This window comes from Myxine glutinosa, chromosome 7 (genome assembly GCF_964187855.1).
Source record: "Myxine glutinosa chromosome 7, kmMyxGlut1.1, whole genome shotgun sequence".
Classification (NCBI taxonomy): domain Eukaryota; kingdom Metazoa; phylum Chordata; class Myxini; order Myxiniformes; family Myxinidae; genus Myxine; species Myxine glutinosa.
In genome coordinates, this window is record NC_136267.1 from 122,917,959 (window position 1) to 122,934,705 (window position 16,747).

Sequence of the window (16,747 nt, forward strand, 5' to 3'; positions counted from 1 at the left end):
GGAGTCTATCACCCATCTGCGGCGGTTTCAATTCTATAGAGTATAATCCTACTATGCCCTCTCTCACCTCGTCCATCGAGAATCACTTCTTTTTGTTCAGCAAATTATTTCAAAAGCAAATTATTATAAAGCAAATGATAAAGAAAAGCAAATTATTTCTCCTGTCATATTATTTATATTTTATGTCTTAACATAGCCGGATATCTCCATCCGTTCGTCTGATGCTCTTTTCGCTGGGATGTCATTTATGAGTGCCTGGGAAACCCCATTGTGGTGGTGAATAATTCATGATTTTATGAGAAGCAATCTATTATTTCAGAACCCAATTCTGATAACTGCAAAGAAGCTGTAACTAATTGGCTGACATTTCTTAATAATAATAACATAGCGTTAATAATAATAATACTTGTAATAATAATAATAATCGTATTATAATAATGCAACAGTATCAATGTTCGGTATTAATGCGGTGTATTATTCATGTTACACAACAATTCAGAACGTTTATTTAGTGTCTCCGGAAACATCGCAAACGCAAAGCACACACTGAACACCGACAAACGTAGGGATCCTGACATTTCTAAATGACAACTTAAACCCATGATAACATGAGAAGAATCATTAAGTTGCACTGTGAAAATAATGAACAGCAGATATCTTGTAATTTTAATCTGGATCACACCTGTTAAAAAGAATGAAAACTGCAGAACAGTTACGACAATAGAATGCAATTTCAGGTTTTTCTTGTAATACAAATCATGCCACTGTTTTATTTACTCATGAACATAAATTTTAGGCTTACGTTATGTCTGACAAGTGAGTTTCATTTGTTGAATAAATGAAAAAAGACTTCACTGCTTGATTTAACTATAGGTTCATTATTTTATGATCAAAATATAAAGAAGGCCTGTCAGTTCTTTATTAACATGTCAAATATATTATAATGCTAAATACAGGCCTATGACTTGATGAATGTGCTGCATTTCACATCGGAGTTTTATTTGTTGACTTAGAAAGAAGGAACTGTTCATCATTACATCTTACGATCAAAACATATTGCTTGAATTTCCAAATTGAAATGTAATCAATACGGAAAACTGTATATCAACTTCTCATTTGAAAAGAAGGAAAGACATTGAAACATTAATGAAAACATTATTCTTTGCTGAAATCCATAAAAAAAAAAAGGGTTTGCTTAAGAGATACTAGGGGATCCAAGGGTCGCAAATAATTGGATCTGGATAAGAATGGTGCACACGCACATGGTGCAGCAGAGTTGTTGTTTTCCTGTTTCCCACACCCAAATTATAGTCTTACCAAGGAGTTTCGTTTACAATTATTCTATGGTGGTCTTACCCTATTTTGTGGCGTACAAGTTGTTTTTTTAAAATACTTTTTTCCCAGAAGTCCGGGCCGAGGCTCGACTTGTACTCGGAATAGACTTATTTATGGTTTAAGACATTTCATTGCATATAAATAACATAATTGTAAAGTGTGATATTTTCTGAAATAAATTGTATAATCGCTAATTTCAAACATTACAGAAATCATTGCCCGAAACGTTTGCCAATCGGTTGAGCAATTGAATGTTAATCTCCTTGCTAATGCATGCGAAGTTATCCAATCAATAACGAGCACACACTCACCAATTAGTTTCATCCAACACTTTCAATCTGATTCATATGTATCCATCCTTACGACATCACCTTAAAATGCCTCCCGTAAAGTCACGCAAATCGTACACAGCAGTTTTTTAAGTTGGAAGTTTAGTTCGCTGATGAAAATGGAGGGAATATGGCTCCTTTGCACAGGAAATATGGTATCGGCGAGAAATGTGTTCGGGATTGCTAAAATGTAAATATGCTGTAAGCCAGCGCTGATAATGATTTATCTTGTTTTAAATACTGCACCTCTATATGACAACAAACATGTTGAAAAACTATTTGCATTCCTAATTTGTCTGAAAGGTTGTCCCACAAACTAGTTCAAATAATATGCCCAAATCAGCTCATAAATGTTCATGACCCTGAAAGTACCACAGGCAGCAATGTGTTGTGACAGTGTCAGGGAGGAATTAACACTTCTGTTGTTCTGAATGACAAACAGTTTGTCTATTTACCATAGTTGAGCTGGCTTCGTCTTGTACTCTTTATGGACTTATCTAGGAATGAAGGAAAGAAAAATGTGGAAATTATCCAATTCGAAATATGTGCTCCACATCAACCTAAATGCCGAAATATAAAGTGAATGAAATGTGCTTCCAGTAGGGGTGTACAATAAACCCTTAAATATCGTGGGGGTTATGGTCCTAGAAAATGCTGTGATATTCAAACCTGCAATAGTTAAAACCAAGGGCCGATGGGAAAAAGGGGTTAGGTTCCTGGGCCCGTATTCATAAACGTACTTAAGTCTAAGTATAACACTTAAGTACCTCCTAAATTAGGTTTTACGAACAAGTGGTATTCAATATGCTACTTACCTAATGTATTACACTCAACTTCATGCTTATATTTGAGACACCTCCAGGGGTGTCTTAAGTGAACGTAAGTTGTCCACACACTGTATATTCTGTCCACTTTCGACCAGACAGCGAAGAGGAATGGCTGCATTGCTTCTGATAGCACAAGAACGGCTGGTTCGACGGCGTGCAATTCGTCGAGAATGAGTATTTTGTGACCGACTTCATCCGCTAGATGAGTACGATGATGTCGAACTATACCAACGATACCGCCTTGACCGGCAAACGATTTTGGATGTTATTGATGTTATTGGTGATAATCTTGATCTATAGACATTGCGAAACCACGCATTGCCAAGGTAACTTTAGGTTTTGGCAGCGATACTTTTCCATGCGACTGGAGCCTTTCAGCTGACAGCAGGAGATACAGTGCATGTATCACAACCAATGATGAGTCAAGTTGTCTCTCAAGTCACCCATGCATTGCTTCCTTTACTGCAGGCTGTGGTGAAATTTCCAAAGGATCGAGACATTCCCACCATACTTGAAGAGTTTCATGAAATTGCAAATTTTCCCAGTGTTCTTGGCCTAGTTGACGGGACACACGTTTGGATTTTAGGTCCCACCCAGCACGAGTGGTGATATGTTAACCGGAAAAACTCTTATTCAATAAACACTCAAGTAGTGATGGATGCGAGATACCGATTCATCAATGTCGTTGCCAAGTGGCCAGGAAGTACCCACGACTCAGTTATTCTGAGGGAAAGTGGACTTTCCACAATATTCGAGGAACGGAATGGTGATGAAGTGCTATTAGGTGACAGAGGGTACCCCGTGCAACCATGGTTAATGACGCCATTTCTCAACCCAAATACGCCGCAGCAACGTAGATACAATAGAGCTCACAAGAAAACAAGGTGTTTGGTGGAAAGAGGAATGGGACAGTGGAAAAGACGCTTTCATTGTCTTCACGGGATGTTGAGATACTCGCCACAAAAATCTTGTGAAATCATTGCAGTGTGTGCACTTCTTCACAATATTGCAATTGACAGAGCTTTGCCTGATTTTGAGGAAGAGCCAATCGCACTGTGGCCGCAACCCGAAGATGACCCGGAAAATGTAATTGTTTTACCGGACAGGAACAATGGGGCTACAAGAAGAGATCAAATTGTCAATGCTCACTTCTGATAGATGTAAGTGAAATGAAAAGCATAAAACAAATTTAATAATGCTCATTCATGCATGTATTTCACATGTTCACCTTAGTCGTTACAGTATTAAATCAAAGATTAGTGTAGACATGCGGAACCAGTACATCATTACTTCCACAGGTCGCCGGCATGAAATTTCTGGGATAAGCTCATTTTTGCTTCTTCAATTGCAATACCTCTATTTCTAACGACAGCTTGTTTTTTTCCAATCGCAGTTTTTCAATTTCTAATGTTGCATGAGTCTTCTCAAGAGACAAAAGATATTTGTGCATCTCCGTGATATATCCGGCTTCATCAGCTTTGCGCTTCGTTTTCTTATCAGTTTCCTCGGCCAAAGGCGGGCATGGATTCGGCAATGTTGCAGGCGGTTTGCGGCTTCTCGTTGCTGTGAGACGTGTCATGGAGGTGTCACTGTTTGTTGATGGACTGTAAAACAAATACCTTGTGTCAACTCGACCATCATTATAGGACATTCCATGGTATATCATATAGCCTACATCATTCTACCACTGTACATATCACCAAATAGGACAGCTACCTTGTATAAGTATACCTAATATAAGGATATTGTAATTTCTCATAAGAGGACAAGTGGCAGCAGCACACTCTAAAGCGAGTAAGGAAGGGGGGGGGGGGGTTTGATTTGTAGAATAAACAAATAAACACTCACCGGTACTTTTGAATGGTACTGAGAACAGCCGATGTCGATTTCGAAGGAGCATCCCATGTCAAAGGAGCAATCCGGTGACAAAAGAGAATTCAGTGTCAAGGAAGCATCCGGTGACTTGGCGTGGTAGGCATATCCTGCATCTTTTCTTGAACTGTCCACACCACCTTCTATACCGTGTACAGTTGGATCATCTTCTCCAAGGATCGCGCCGACCTTCTGCGATATTAGGGACGGCTCCGCTGGTGCTGGTCCACCTCCTATAAAAGGGAAAATGATTTTGTAACAATAAAAAATTATTTTGCAATTAATGTAAAATCAACTACAATACAGAAACCAACTGAATAAACATGGCATAACAGAAGATTGAAACCATTCTCACCTGTTTCAGCAAGTTCTTTTCTGTACGTGTGGTATTCATCCTTCATAACTGAGCACATGTTCTGCCATTTTTTCTGGTAGTCCTTGTCACTCCTTACCACGGGAGGATTTCTTCTATTCATGGCCTCGGTTATCTTAACCCATGCGTCATGCTTCTTTCTGTTCAAAACAGCGGCAGAAAACTTCGATACGATGACACCAATATGCTTTTCATACTCTTCGCACAGCCGAAATTTTTCGGCATCAGTGAAATTTTTCTTTCGCTTCGTAGACTTGGTGTTCCCTGCCATGATGAAGGGTGGAAAGAATGCTGAAGGTCTTCCTAGCGACTTACAACAGCATTAAATAATAGCATTTGGTTTTGAACCCAGTTATGTAGTCCCGTCCTTATGTCATGGCAGTCAGCCAAACCACAGAAACTGACACAATCGTGCAAGAAATGTGATCATTAACCCGAGCAACGGCCAGTCAAAACGGTTAGGTGCTATGCCTATATTTAGGTGTCACACTGAGTGAGGTGTAACACTTAAGGTCATTTATGAATACCGACATACAGTGACGTGAAAAAGTAAGTACACCCCATGTAAAGTTTTGACTTTTTCAACATATTTCAACATACAGCTATTTGATCTTCATTTCAACAATATTGATAGATAAAGGTGATATAATATAACAAATATCATGAAACATTTACATTTTGTAGTCCATTGTATAATTTAAATAAACATAAATGCAAATTTCGCATGTGGTAAAAGGAAGTACACCCCTACATTTATCAATACTTCAAATACCTAAAATTAGAATCAGGTGCACCAGCTCAGGTGCAAATGATGAGAACATCGTTGGAAAGGATCTTGGAGGAACCTGTCTTATTTAAACCTCAGACATTTAGTTTGGTTTGCTCTTTGTTGTTGAAGTGTGTGGTGTCACCATGCCTAGATCAAAAGAGCTCTCTGAAGCCTTCAGAAAGAAGGTTATAGATGCCTACGAGTCTGGGAAGGGATATAAAAAGATCTCCAAACAATTTGAAATCAATCATTCGACTGTCTCGGAAGATCATCTACAAGTGGAGGAGATTCCAAACAACTGCCAACTTGTTCAGGCCAGGCCGCCCCAGCGAGTTCAGCCCGAGAGCAGACCGCAAGATGCTGAAAGAAGTCTCGAAGAACCCCAGAATGTCATCACGGGACCTACAGGTAGCTCTTGCCACTGTTGATGTCGAAGTGCACAAGTCTACCATGAGAAAGAGGCTGCACAAATTTGATCTACATGGGAGGTGTGCCAGGAGGAAACCTTTGCTGTCCAGAAAGAACATCAGGGCAAGACTAAAGTTTACCCATGAACACCTAGGCAAAGACCAGCACTTCTGGAACAATGTGCTCTGGACAGATGAGTCAAAGGTAGAGCTATTTGGCCACAGTACCAGAAGACATGTTTGGCGAAAACCAGACAGCATTTGACCACAACCAACTGTAAAGCAGGATGGTAGAAATATTATGGTTTGGGGCAGCTTTGCTGCATCAGGGCCTGGGCAGCTCACCATCATAGAATCCACTATGAATTCTTCATTGTACCAGAGGGTGGTTGAGGATAATGTGAGGCCATCTGTCGGAAAGTCGAAGCTCAACCGAAGGTGGACCTTGCAACATGACAATGACCCTATACCTTCCAGTAAATCCACCAAGGAATGGCTGAAAAGAAACAAATGGAGGGTTCTGGAATGGCCAAGTCAAAGCCCGGATCTAAATCCCATCGAGATGTTGTGGGGGGATTTGAAACGAGCTGTGCATGCAAGAAACCCTTCAAACATCGCACAGCTGAAAGAATTCTGCATGGAGGAGTGGGCAAACATTTCTCCCAGTCGATGTCAGAGACTGGTAGACAGTTGTAAGAAACGCCTACTTGAGGTTGTTTCTGCCAAAGGGGGCAATACTACCTATTAGAGCCAAGGGTGTACTTACTTTTTCCACATGCGAAATTTGCATTTATGTTTATTTAAATTATACAATGGACTACAAAATGTAAATGCTTTATGATATTTGTTATATTGTATCGCCTTTATCTATCAATATTGTTGAAATGAAGATCAAATAGCTGTATGTTGAAATATGTTGAAAAAGTCAAAACTTTACATTGGGTGTACTTACTTTTTCACATGACTGTAAGTGTTAGTCCGAGGTAAGTGTCACACTTGGAGTTTAAGTGTACTTAACATAAGAACGTTTATGAATACGGGCCCTGGACTTGGAGAAAATGCAGAGGAAGGTGAGTGGGAGCCAAAAATATACATATTACAATTGGAATAAAGATGTAAAATAAATAGAAATCGGTTTTACCACGAGGTCTGTACTCTCAGGGTTTTTGTATGCCGTCGAGTAGGCGAAAGGGTGGTTCCTCACTGTGCGACACCAACTGTCAAACTTGGAGGAGGAAGCGTGATGGTCTGTGGCTCTTTTGCTGGATCCAGAGTCGGCGGCTTGCACAGAGTGACTGGCACCGTGAACCAAAAGGCTACCCCAGCATTTTGCAGTGCCATGCAATACCCTCTGGTATATGCCTAGTTGGTCAGAGGTTCATCCCACAGCAAGATAATGACCCTAAACACACCTCCAGGCTATGTCAAAACTACCTTTGAGGAAAAGAACAAGACGGTAGGCTTCAAATCATTTAATGGCCAGCGCAGTCTCCAGACTTAAACCCCATCGAGCTGGTTTGGGATAAACTGGACAGAAGGGTGAAAGCAAGGCAACCTACAAGTGCAACACATTTGTGGGAACTTCTGCAACAGTGTTGGGAAGAACTTCCCGAACAATATTTGATTTCCATTGTAGAAAGAATGCCACGAGTGTGTTCGGCGGTTATATCTGCAAAAGGCGGCTACTTTACCGAGTCAAAGATTTAAGTTAAATTTTGTTAAACAAAATGATTCTATGATTTCTTTTTTATCTCCAATTGTTTATTTGTTCTATGCTTAATTTCAGAGTACATTGCGACATTAAACTGCATAAATTTCAATAAAAACTGGAAAAATTGAGGTGTTCTAAAACCTTTGACCGGTTGTGTGTGTGTGTGTGTATGTGTGTGTGTGTGTGTGTGTGTGTGTGTGTGTGTGTGTGTGTGTGTGTGTGTGTGTGTGTGTGTGTGTGTGTATGTATACACACACATACATACATATGTGTCACGCTACCAGATGCTTGTACCAGATGCGCTAATCATCTACTGGGTATAAACGCCGTTGAAAGGCGGCGCCACGTGTTTCACCGTTTTCGCTTCCGGATTGATCGTTTATCAGCAATAAACTTCCGTAAATATACCTTTATTGGACACAGTTTCGTCTTATATGTCACCCATCGCCGGAAAAATATACGATCTTTCGTTCTATGACAGTGGCATTACCTGTTATGACCGTTGAAGCCTGAATTTTGCTTCGGACTCGACGGTCATTTTCCGCGATTCCGCGGCAACAGTCGCCTGGTGGCGAGCTCGTCGCTACACGTGTTTGTTTAGATAATGATTAATGATACTGATAATGAATAATACTGATACGTGACTGATAATTATCATTGAGTCATTATCTTGTGAGCCTAATTCACAAAGTACATACAAGTACAGCATTGTTCAGTAAACGATATTCTTTGTCCAGTATATGAATAAAATATCATGCACACTGGATGCACAGCATTGAGCAGCATGTACAGGTCTTATCAATTGCACAAACTATGAACTATGATTGAGACAGTCAATTCCTGCTTCTTTCCTGGAAATCCTGGCAGTGTCCATATGTTTATACCTCTCCCACCCCCCCCCCCCCCCTTCACATGCCTCCCCCCCAAAGCCCTCTCCCTCCCACAGATCTCTCGATGTCTCCATGTCTCTCGGTCCCTGCTCTCAAATGTTGTGTTTGTGTCCTTCCCCCTCTCTCCCCATCTTGTCTACCGCTCCCGATGTTATTTGTTTTATGTGTCTGTTTGTCTTTCTGTGTGATTAATGTTCGCTCTTTCACGAGCCTCGATCTTGTATACAAAAAAAAAATAAAAAAAAAATAAAAAAAATCTCTCCTTGTTCACCCCCTTGTCCGCATTTCTTCTTCCACCATCTTTAGCCAAGTCTTTCTTGGTCTTCCCCGTCCTCTACCTCCTTCTACATTAACTTCCATCACTCTTCTCAACCAGTCACTTTCATCCTTCCTCAACACATGACCAAACCATCTCAACCTGTTCCTCTTCACAGCATCAATCACAGGCTCTATTCCCATCATCTTTCGCAATTCATCATTTGTCTTCCTCTCTCTCAACGATACTCCGCACATCTGTCGAACCATTCGCATTTCCACCCTTTCCAGCCTTCGTTGCTGCTCTACGTTCATTACCCATGTCTCGCTCCAATCATAACACTTCTCACACATGCAGCATACACCTTTCCCTTCAGCTTCAACGACACTCCCCTCATCATCAGCACGCCACTCAGTTCCCGAAACTTCTTCCATGCACATCTCACTCTAGCAACCGTTGCCGAGTCTGATCCACCTTCTCCATTCAGCATGTCTCCGAGGTAGCAAAATGTTTTCACACCTTCCAGCTTCACGCCGTCTCCAAGATCCAACTGAACATTTCCTCCATCTGCAGCTCCCTCTGTGCACACCTTACACTTGAATGAAGCTGCCACACTGGTTAATGACCCTCTCAGACCACTACATTTTTGATGAACCCACTCAGCGCACATTGTACATTGAATGGAGTTCACTCCGACACCCTTCCTACACACAGCACAGGGCCACTTCCCAGTTCTTTCCACCTCACCACATTCTTTACCACTTGCCATCACCTTCATCTTTCCGATATTCATCTTCAGACCTTTTGTCTCCATACATTCCTTCTACTTGTTCATCTTTTCCTTCAGTCCATCCATACTTTCCGCAATCAACACCAGATCATCTGCATACAACAACTCCCACGGTAAACCCTCCTTTACGTTCTGAGCCAGCACCTCCATCACAGCTACAAATAGTCGTGGACTTAGTACCGACCCCTGATGCACTCCCACCTTCACCTCAAACTCACCACTGTTCCCGCCCTTCGTCCTTACAGCTGTGCGCGCTCTTTTGTACATTGCCATCACTACTCTGATCAACCATTCCTCCACTCCTAACTTCCTCAATGCCCATGTCAATACTTTGCGTGGAACCCTATCGAATGCTTTCTCCAGATCAACAAACCCAAGAAACAACTTCTTCCTCTTCTCCATGTACTTCTCCTGCAACTGCCTCACAATGAAAAGCGCATCTGTCGTTCCTCTTCCTGGCATAAGTCCAAACTGCATTTTGTCGATCTTCACTTTCTTCCTTATCCTCCTCTCCAACACCCTTTCCAATACCTTCATTGCATGCTCCAATAACTTTATCGCTCGGTACGAGCCACACTCCAGAGGGTCACCTTTCCCCTTGTATAGAGGGACGAGGGTACTCAGTTCCCAATCCACTGGAATGCGGCCTTCTTTCACCACCAGATTACAGATCTCTGTCATTCTCTTCACACCCCAACTTCCTGCTGCCTTCAACATATCTCCCACAACTCCCGTCGGCCCTCCCGCTTTTCTACCCTTCATTGCTTTTATCGCTTCCTCAACTTCCTTCTCAGTTATCTTCTCTGCCGGTCCTAAAACTGGGTTACTCTCTATGTTGCCATCCCATTCATTCTCTGTATTCAATAGCATTTCCATATATCTTTTCCATCTTCCTTTAATTCCATCTGGGTCCACAACGATTTGTCCCACTTCATCCTTCAAGCAACTCACCCCCATCACATCACACCTCTCTTTCGCTATCTGCTTTGCAATCCGGAATACTGCTCTCTGACCCTCTTCCAAATCCAAGCGTTCTCCGAACATTTTCCTACATGCCTCCTGCGCCATTGCTACCTCTTTCTTTGCAGCCTTCCTGGCTGCCTTATAACTTTCATGCTCTGCTGTTTCTGTTCCCGTACCCTTCGCCTTCTGCCACTCCTTGAACTTCTTCCTCTTCTCGTCAATCCTCTTTCCAACTTCATCATCCCACCACCATGTTTCCGAGTGCCTTGGTGGTCCTTTTGTCCATCCACATACCTCACCAACGGCTCCCAACAGACTAGCTTTCATTGACATCCAACCACTTTCAAGCTCAACCACATCATCCTCGACCCTACTCAGCCTCTCTTTTAATGCCTCCCTTACTGTCACCTCTTTCAACCTCCACACCTTCATTCTCGGTTGGTACTTCACCCGCCGAGCTCTCCTCGCACCTTTCACCCTTATGTCGCAGACAACCAAGTGGTGCTGTGAAACAGCCTCCTGCCCCGGGATCACCTTTGTGTCCCGGAGGTGCCCCCTATCTCACTTACGCACCATCAGGTAGTCAACGGTTGACTAGTCTTGTACATACGTCTTGTAAATGGGGCTTCACCAAACGTGTGTGAAAATTCTATACATGTAGGCCTACTCATCATTTTGCCTTGATATTTTGGCATGACAGCTTGGGTTAGCGTACAGATGGCGGGCGATGATTTACAGTATTTGTGTTCAGTTGCAATGCAGATTATGCTTGAAGATTCAATGCAGATTATGCTGTACATAATAAATACAGCAGTATTAGAAGAAACATGTGCGTGTTTGTTTCCCATAAATTCCAATTAAAATCAGTGCTGGTCACAACTTATTTGCTTGGAAAAAAAGTGAAAAATACACAATATTGGCAAGGTGCTAAAAAAATAATTGGCACTCGGCCAATAACTCTTCTGGTACTTTTATTTACTTTACTTGTCCAACATCATGCTTGAAAAAAACCTTTAAACCCTAGAAATTGATTCTGATTGTAAATTACTGGTTGGTATTTTTTGCGAAATTTTCTAGATTTCCTGGCATGAAAAGTTGAAAAACTTGACATTTTGGGGAACACATGAATATTTAAATTTTTGTTTTAATGAATTTGTAATTGCCCAATTTGACCAACCCTGCTATTTTATGAAGGTACAGGGTTGGTACTTTAATGCTGCAGGTATAACTCGAAATCCATAATTTCAGCATCTGGTACAAGAATCTGGTAGCGTGACACTTATATACACGTGCGCATACACACGCGCGCGCACACACACACACACACACACACACACACACACACGAAGGCGTATACTTTGAGACCTGGTAGGGCTCTGTTCCACCTTCTGAAACCCACATATGGAGATACCAATCAACGACACACATGCACGTGCACAAACGGAGGTTACCTGCTGCAATTCATATGCAATAACACATCAACAACATACTTCAACAAGTCAGGAGACGACGACGGTTCACGAGCGAGCCGTATTCAATGACAATGCTCAATGAGCAATGTTATGAGGTTAGTTAGCTACACAATACCGAAAATTCGGTTTGATTCCGACAACTTTGAAAATTTGACCTTTGTGGCCGTCAAAGGTCGAAGATTCTGAAATTTGTTGGAAAACTCGTATTTCATGATTTATGTGATAATATAAGATCATGTATGACATTTCACCCTGTCAGGAAGTGAACAATGTAATAAAACCATCAAAAATCGACTTTTCTAAATTTTGTGACCTTGGGGCGAAAATGAAAAACCGAGGTCTGTGGGGACACATGACATTGGCCTAACCAAATACTGAAACCCCTGTCAGATTCCACCAACTCCCTCGGAGAAGATGTAGCTTGAACTCGATTACCCCCTAAAAAGACATCTTTTTCGGGCGTGGCTCCGCCTACAATGGGCGCAATACGCCCACTCTAGGCAAGACACAACTAGATCATGATATCAATGTCCCACCCAAGTTTCATCAAGATCGGATGATATCATTGGGTAGTTATGCTGCGGACAGACAGACAGACGCACACCCATGACGACTATAGTGGTCACTTGATAACTCGTGAACCAATACAATGCACTGTTTCCACGTTACACACAAATGCACACATTATGGTTGAAATGGTTTTGAACCAGTTGTAATTGAGAAAAACAAACTTGTCTGTCACGTTTATTCTCTTTAAGACATTAGGTTCTCCTGCTTCTTAACTTTTGCTACCTGATTGCAGGCAGAGTCAGAAGATGCTTGAGGAGCAGCATTGTCAATCTCTGACACCTGGGAACATACACCAGGAGATCGCTCTGGCACAGCAGCTCCAACAGGTCTGCTTTGTCACCCTGCGCATAATTAGATGGTGGATGTTTATTTTTGTTGCTTATTTCACTCCCAACAGTGGCTTTGTAATGATATTTTTCTTTAAATGAAATAATCTTCTGCAGTCATTAAAATCTAATGTATTATTTGAACAATTTTGCCCACACTTCCTCAATCTCCCCACCTCCCCTCCCTCAAACCTTACAAAGTTGACTCTCAATAATTATAAAATCTGTATTGATTGACATTGTGGGAGACTGTACAACAAGCTTTGACACTTTTATTTCCTCGTGAAACGTATTAAAGGTGGAAACGTTACACTTTCTGGAATTAATAACCTGCGGATAGCCATCTTAAGGCCAAATTTTGAAGGCTCGCCTCTAGTCTCACGCATCTCTAACAACAAATATGGTGCCAAATCCCGGTTGAAATAAACACAATTAATAAACACTAGACAACAAACAATGAAGAAATAAACCCCAAGTATGGGCCCACATACACAGCAATGCTGCACACACAACGGGACAAGATAATTAGGGGCTGGTAGTTCGTTCTGGAATAACACTGTGCTTGAGGAGGTGGCAAAGTACTCTACAGTGTATTGGAGCATGGTACACCACTCTCAAGGGGTGGCTGGAGTTAGAGATGGCAAAATAGATAGCCACAGACCAGAGAGAGAGAGAAAGAGAAACCAGAGAGAAACCCAAGAGCCCTCGTCTTTAAGTATCTGCCCTCAAGAGGATTCCATCAGTGTTGGCAGACGCTGGCCAATGGCTTGTCACACCTGCCCGTACTGACAGTCTCATCCAATCAAGGGCACTGATCCAGACCAATGGGCGCTGTGACCATCAAGCAGCGTGTTCAAATGGTGTGCTGCCTCGCTCGTCCCAATCATAAAACGGCCATGTTGGGGGAGGGGGGGGGGCAACCCTCATTGCTGGAAGGTCTGGAGCGCCTCCCTCTCACCCGGCTCCCTCTCTGTTCTACAGGATAAACGTGACAGGACATTCTCCACCTCTCCAGTCTAAAATGGGCAAGGCCCGTCTATCAAATGGGCCGTAGGCCAGACACTTATCCTGAATACATGTTCAAAAGTCCAATAAACTAAATGAAACACAAACGGTTCTAAGGCTTTAAATTCTAACTACTGCCCCATACCCTATAAACATAACAATACCTAATCTAGCACCTGCGAACAAGCTCACACAACAGTTACACATACACACGCACATAAACACTAACATAGCAAAGTTATTAGGACTGTAAGAAAGTGTGCTGTAAGGTATTATTATGGATGGTGGCTAGCTATTTATTTGTTTGTTTATTTATTACTTTCTCATGTTTACAATTTTACAACTGGATAAAGTGAAATTAATTATTTGATTACAGTTTACATTTTTCGCACAGTTGGAAATGGTTTTCATTTCAACAAAAATCACGTGATAAAATATGCAAGTTGATGAGGATTTGAATTTGAAATTTAATTTGTGTTTGAAAAATATCGCAGTAAAGTGACCATCATCTCCTTCCCATTTGCATGGCCCAGCGATTGGGACTACTGGCATTGCCTGTCTCTTCTTCTGCCTTTAGCTTTTGTAACTAATCGTTTTGAAAATACTCCCCTCACCTCTCCTGCTGGTTAGCCCCGTCCCTTGCACAGCAGGAAACGGCGTTTTGTAATCACTTCTGTGTGTCTGTGTGTGTGTGTGTGTGTGTGTGTGTGTGTGTGTGTGTGTGTGTGTGTGTGTGTGTGTGTGTGTGTGTGTGTGTGTGTGTGTGTGTGTGTGTGTGCGTGCGTGCGCGTGCGTGCGTCCGTCCGTCCGTCCGTGTGTGTGTGTGTGTCCGTCCGGGTGTGTGTCCGTCCGGGCCGTAACTTTTTACCCTTTGAGCTATTGTCATCAAATTTTCGCCAAAGCTTTATTATGATAATATGGAAAAGCAAATTGGTAATTGTCAAAAGGTCAAAGGTCAGCGTCACTAAAATCGTACATTGTCATCGAATTAACCTGAAATTTCAATTTACCATTTGAGTTTTATCATCAAATTTTCAACAAAACTTTATTATGATAATATGGAGAAGTCAAATTAATAATACGGTCAAAGGTCAGCGTCACATAAAATCATCAATTTTTATACGATTGGTTCACCAATCAAAAGCTAGAAGCCGATTGTTTTAATTTTTTTAAAAAGATCAACAGGTCAAAGGTCAAGGTTGCATAAAATTGTCACCTTTCCTCCAATTGACCTGAAATTTTAAGAATTCGCAGGTCACAGAATTGGTTCACTAAGCAAAAGCTATAAGCTGATTATTAGCCCCCGTTGGACTTGGTATTAGCCCCCTTTGGACATGCATGGACCGAAATGTGGGCTGATGGATTTGGTCTCATCCGTCCGTGCATCTGCAACCATATCTCGGAGATGTATGGACCGAATTAGTTCATACTTGGCACAAAGACAATACATGATGGTATACATATGTACATCATTTTGTTTCGCGATGTGATCAAAGATGGCCGACTGGTGGCCATTTTGGTTGTTAAAAAACCCCCCGATATTGAACACGTTCTCATATATTTCTCGGAAATGCATTTACTGATCTTGCTCAATCTTGGCACGCAGATAATGTATGATGTCTTGCAAATGTGCGTCATTTTTTTTGGAGATCAGATCCAATGTGGCTGACTGGCAGCCATTTTGTTACTTAAATGGGTCCCCAACCATTTATTGAACATGCATGGTCCGATTTTGATCAAACCTGGCACAAGCACAGCACATGATGGCATATACGTGCACTTCACTCTATTTTGCGATTGATCAAAGATGGCCAACTGGTAGACTGGCGGCCATTTTAGTTGTAAAAAACCCGATATTGGCCACGTCCTCAACCATTTCACGGCCTTGCATTTTACCGATCTTGTTTAAATTTGGCACACAGATAATGAATGATGGGTTCCATATGCACATCATTTTTTTGAGATCAAATCCAAGATGGCCGACTGGCGGCCATTTTGTTAAACGTGTGCCCAACCATTTCTCAGAGATGCATGGACCGATTTTCTTCAAATTTGACATAAAGACAATACATGGGTATACATATGCGGAAGTTTTGTTTTGTCATCCGACCAAAGATTGCCGAATGACGGCCTTTAACTCCGTACAGCAAAATTACTAAAACCACGGCAGGGGCTTTGACATTTTATCTTTTTCTTCTTTTTTTCTTTTTTTTAGATCTAAAGCTCAAAGGTCAAGGCTACATAAAATCATCAATTTTCATTTTGTGTGTTTTTTTAACTGTTTTCGTTATTTTGAGCATACAGAATAATAATAAGAAGAAGACTGAATACAAACGGACGCAGATGGGCTCTGAATTTTCAGATGCTCTCTCGTTTATAAATGTTGTGGTGGGCACAACAGATATCAACCAAATTTTACATTTTCTGGATCATGATCTTTTTTATAAGTAAATATACATGAAGGTCCCTTGAAAAAAAAAAACCCACCGTTTAGAGGCCATTTTTCCCCGCAAAGCGGGGGTTGGCCTTTTCGGGGACCGTGGTAGTTGTTGTTTTTTGGTCCCCTTTTTGAAGCAATGTTTTACGGCCGGATGCCCTTCCTGACGCCAACCCTTTTTTGCCGCCTTCAACGACAAACAGGGAATTACCAGTGAACTGGTACTCAATTAGCCGACCTCGGAAGGATGACAGGCTGAGTCAACCCCCCTGGCATTAATTCGGCGATCGACCGAGATTCGAACCCAGGATCCTAGGGTCCTAAGCCGGCACCCTAGCCGCTAGCCCAACACCAGGGATCCTTGCCGGCACCCTTGGGTGGTCCAAATAATTTTGTCAGGGACTGCCACTGGTAA

General features: G+C 41.8%; 2 protein-coding genes across 3 annotated transcripts in view; one reads left to right on the top strand and one right to left on the bottom strand.

Moving 5' to 3' along the window:
* The window catches only part of LOC137411570 (inositol 1,4,5-triphosphate receptor associated 2-like), a 169,520-nt gene that overhangs the window by 105,337 nt on the left and 47,436 nt on the right, over positions 1-16,747 (top strand). The window contains exon 14 of the mRNA XM_078781155.1: positions 12,797-12,890. Within this exon, the coding sequence (XP_078637281.1) occupies positions 12,797-12,890 (94 nt within the window). The remainder of the gene's footprint in view (positions 1-12,796; positions 12,891-16,747) is intronic.
* Positions 3,918-4,783, bottom strand: LOC144892828 (uncharacterized). 2 transcript variants are annotated; one of them, XR_013623974.1, is made up of 3 exons: positions 4,719-4,763; positions 4,340-4,596; positions 3,918-4,095 (listed from the first exon to the last, which is right to left on the bottom strand). XR_013623974.1 is itself a non-coding variant. In XM_078781154.1 (3 exons), the coding sequence occupies exons 1-3, from the start codon at positions 4,774-4,776 to the stop codon at positions 4,078-4,080; spliced, it is 330 nt and encodes a 109-aa protein (XP_078637280.1). In that variant the 5' UTR covers positions 4,777-4,783; the 3' UTR covers positions 3,918-4,077. The 2 variants fall into 2 exon arrangements, 1 of the variants encoding a protein (XP_078637280.1); XM_078781154.1 differs by having other exon boundaries at positions 4,340-4,593; positions 4,719-4,783.

Excerpts from the sequence above, each read along its gene's own strand:
- LOC144892828 (XM_078781154.1), bottom strand. The coding sequence starts at position 4,776 with ATGTGCTCAGTTATGAAGGATGAATACCACACGTACAGAAAAGAACTT. Across the intron at positions 4,594-4,718 it reads AAAAGAACTTGCTGAAACAG|GTGGACCAGCACCAGCGGAG; the intron begins GTGAGAATGGTT and ends CTTTTATAGGAG.